Source organism: Atta cephalotes, assembly GCF_000143395.1.
Source record: "Atta cephalotes unplaced genomic scaffold scaffold00877, whole genome shotgun sequence".
NCBI classification, from domain to species: domain Eukaryota; kingdom Metazoa; phylum Arthropoda; class Insecta; order Hymenoptera; family Formicidae; genus Atta; species Atta cephalotes.
Window position 1 is genome coordinate 54 of NW_012130941.1, and position 3,586 is coordinate 3,639.

The following is a 3,586-nucleotide window of genomic DNA, read 5'->3' on the forward strand; positions in this document are numbered from 1 at the left end:
GTACTTAATTACTTATATATATATATATATATATATATATATATTACATAAATAATTAAAAAGATATCTACAATTTTTTTAATATTATTCATCTTTACGAGACAGAGACATTTTGACATGATAATTTTAATATTGTTGTATCTACAATCTGTGTGTTTTCTTTATCAAACTTTTAAATATTTTATTTTACTTTAATTTAGAAAAGCATTGAATATTATGCTCACATTAATTTTACACTTACATCAATGTGAATGTAAAATTGTAATTTATTTATCATTTTAAAGGTCTGGAATCAATCGCGGCCACCTTGGCTCAATGCGCTGATAAAACCGTTGAAGATCATGATGCAGCCTGTGACTGAAGCTCTTTTAGAAGCCGCGAAAGTAATTACCATACAATAATGTTTATGCAACATGATCCGACGTGTGGGAAGACTATATTTATATTTGTTGTTTTTTATAACGAATATTTAATTTTTTGTAATCATTTGTTAAAATTCCAAATAATATCAAAATGTCATAAGAGACAATAATAAATTATGAAGTTTAATATTGCTATGAAAATTGCAGCGTTAGAAAAAATTTAAAAAAAATTATTTCTAGACAGGTGCCAGTATATATCAAGCCATGTCTCTTGCGATCGGCTGTTTCGCCGAGTTGTACGTGACCATCTCGATTCCAATTTTACGCGCCGCGTTCGCGTTAAACGACAACATCCCAGCGCACTGTCAGCCGATCGGTGGCAACGTGTTGCTCCAGATATTATGCACCGCTCTATATTCCACTCTCCTGGATGTATCTGCAAAGGGCAAGAACGAACCCTCTGATACACCGAGTTCCGGAAACACGTGTTGCGAGCTGAGCCCCTTCAATCCATACGATAGATCTACAGCCGCAACGGCGCTTGCTGAAGCAATTTGCAGCATTGACGAGGACAATAAACATACATCGCAGATAGACTCCTTTCTGCTTCTTGTAAAAGATAGGTAGGTGAATTACTTCGTAATTATATTATCCCTAATTGTAGGATAACAGTAATACTGATGTGATTTTTATAAACTAACAATTTTCTACCATGATGTTATAAATTGCGTTAATTTTCTCCACAATAATTCTTTATAATATAATTCTCCACAATAATCATTTCATCACTGGAGATATAAAAGAAGTATAGAATTTATAACTTCTTAGAAAAAGTTTATTGCTCAAAGTGCTAGATTTGTCTGTACCAGAATTAAGAATGTGTTGAATGCGAAGTATGTCATGCATTTTTAATTTAAAAGATGTTATAAAATATTAAAAGATGGATTCACATTTGTTGTATGTTATTGTTATGTGTCATGTTCTATATTCAAATAAATGCATAATAATACACATTATTATGAATTATATTTACAGCTTGAATTTTGAATTGTATTACAGCATTGCGTTGGATTATTCCTGATTTATTTATTTATACATAAATATAACTTGCGCTCGGAATAAATATAAGATAAAAACTGTATTGTGTCACATATAATTTCATAACGTTATTACGAGCTTATGTTTACAAGGAATATAAACTGTGCATTATACTACATGAAACTTTAGTTTTCTTAAACTTAACATTTAATAAAATTTCTATAAAACAAAATTTATTAATGCAAGATACAATTGAAACTAGCGTAATTATTCCAATAACTTGATTATATTTAATTTAATTTAATGTCAATTATAATAAATCTTATATATTAAAAAAAATTTTATTTCATCTAAGTGGAAAAAAGAAAAAGAAAATTTATTATAGCCTTAGAAGAGAACATCAGAATCCAAGAAATAGTGAATTACAAAACATGGCTTGCATCATCGAGACTTACACGGACGAATTGTTATTCACGAATATCGGACGACGTTCTTTAAAAGTAAGTAAAGAATTAGAAATGTTCGTACATTTGCCGCATGAGAAACGGATGCATAATGTTTATGAATGATGTTTGTGTACGCAGATTGCATACGAATATCTAGTTCGAGCGTCCGACTGGGTATTAAGTAATTTACGTCGCGGCGAGAAGAGCAGGCAGGTAGATTTGATTAATTTACCTGAGGTCTCGCCCATCGTGAAACCTCTCACACATATAATGTTTCATATTGAGGACACGTGCTTTGATCAAGTTAGTGATTAGAGTTACTCGCCTCTCAGTGATAGCTACATGGAAAGAATGGTTTTGCTGAAGCATCTAAAAATTTAGCTAGTTATTTTCAAATCTGACAGATTTGAAAATAATTATTTTATTAAAATCATTAAAATAATTATGTAGAACGTTCCAATGTTGATGACAATGCTACAAAAAGTTTTAACATTCTAACATCTAATTTAAGCATCTTATATAATTATTTTAATCTAAACTAATAATCTAAACAAAATTATTTTCAGATTTGTATTTAGCTAAATTTTTAATTTTTTAATTTTTACTTCAGCAAAATCTTTCTTCCTGTGTATGGATCTATGAATTCAACTGTGCTTATAATTAGCACACCCATTGCGAATAAATCATATATTTCAGTTTATGACTAATTACGAGGCAACAAATTGGTCAAGGATATTAACAATGCCTTTATCGATTACTTTGGAGCGGGTACGAAGTCAAGTTCTCTTAAGACCGGAATTCAAGAACATTGGAGATCTGAGCCATGAAGATAAAGAAGTGGCGCAATCTATCAAAAGGATTTGCTCGTTCGTCAGGTCAGCACGTTTTAAATAAGTCATTTGTACACGTAGCGAGTAATATCTCTCTTATAATTTATTCAATATGCTTGAATTTTAACTCTGTAATTAATATATTTATCCAATAAAATAGATCTTCGAAATAATACAGAAAGATGCTTTTTCCTATGATATTTTTTACGTTTAGTTTTTGATAAGATATTTTGCAGTAAAGTATAGGTTGCATTTTTCGCATTTTAATGCATCTCAAAGTAAATAGTTAATTTCTTCTCGTGAAAAAGTTCATGCGAATTACTTCTTTAGTATCGAAAGTTTTTTTATTCCAATTTTATTAAGATCTATTTTTTGAAAGTTTTAACGGACTTTTAATCTGCCTGGAAGATGAGAAAATCCTTTTAGCGACATGAATTAAGTGTTTTCTCGTTCTTTCCTAATTCTTTCCCTTTATTTAGATTAGCTGCCACCATGAACGTCAAAACTTTACTACGTCGAAGAGTCTAACTTCTATTATTTCATTAATATAGCTAACGCAATTATATGTTGCCAGTAATTTCATTCGTAGATGATGCATTCACGGAGTGAATCCGCGGAAAACATTCTGCCGCGGGACTTACATGGGAAATCAAGAATTTTGAAACACATTTGCTTCAGAGGAATAAATGTGACACAGTGTTACATAATAATTTATTTTTAATTTTGTAAATTGACATATCTATATATTTGAGACGCGACCCTCTTTCTATGGCGAATATAATTAATATTGGATAATATAGTTTGCGCATTTTGCAAAGTTTTATAATCGATCCCCATTACGCATGAAATTGTTAAATTGTTACAGCCTCTTCTATATATATATATATATATATATATATATATATATATA

The 3,586-nt window shown here is 30.1% G+C and overlaps 1 protein-coding gene across 1 annotated transcript; it reads left to right on the top strand.

Moving 5' to 3' along the window:
• Positions 1 to 284: 284 nt before the first annotated feature.
• Positions 285 to 2,740, top strand: LOC105625321 (the record flags this gene model as incomplete). The annotated part of the gene is made up of 5 exons (XM_012206658.1): positions 285 to 383; positions 603 to 985; positions 1,786 to 1,900; positions 1,985 to 2,149; positions 2,543 to 2,740. Coding segments are annotated over 5 exons (960 nt in total), but the record flags the coding sequence as incomplete, so codon positions are not given.
• Positions 2,741 to 3,586: the final 846 nt, after the last annotated feature.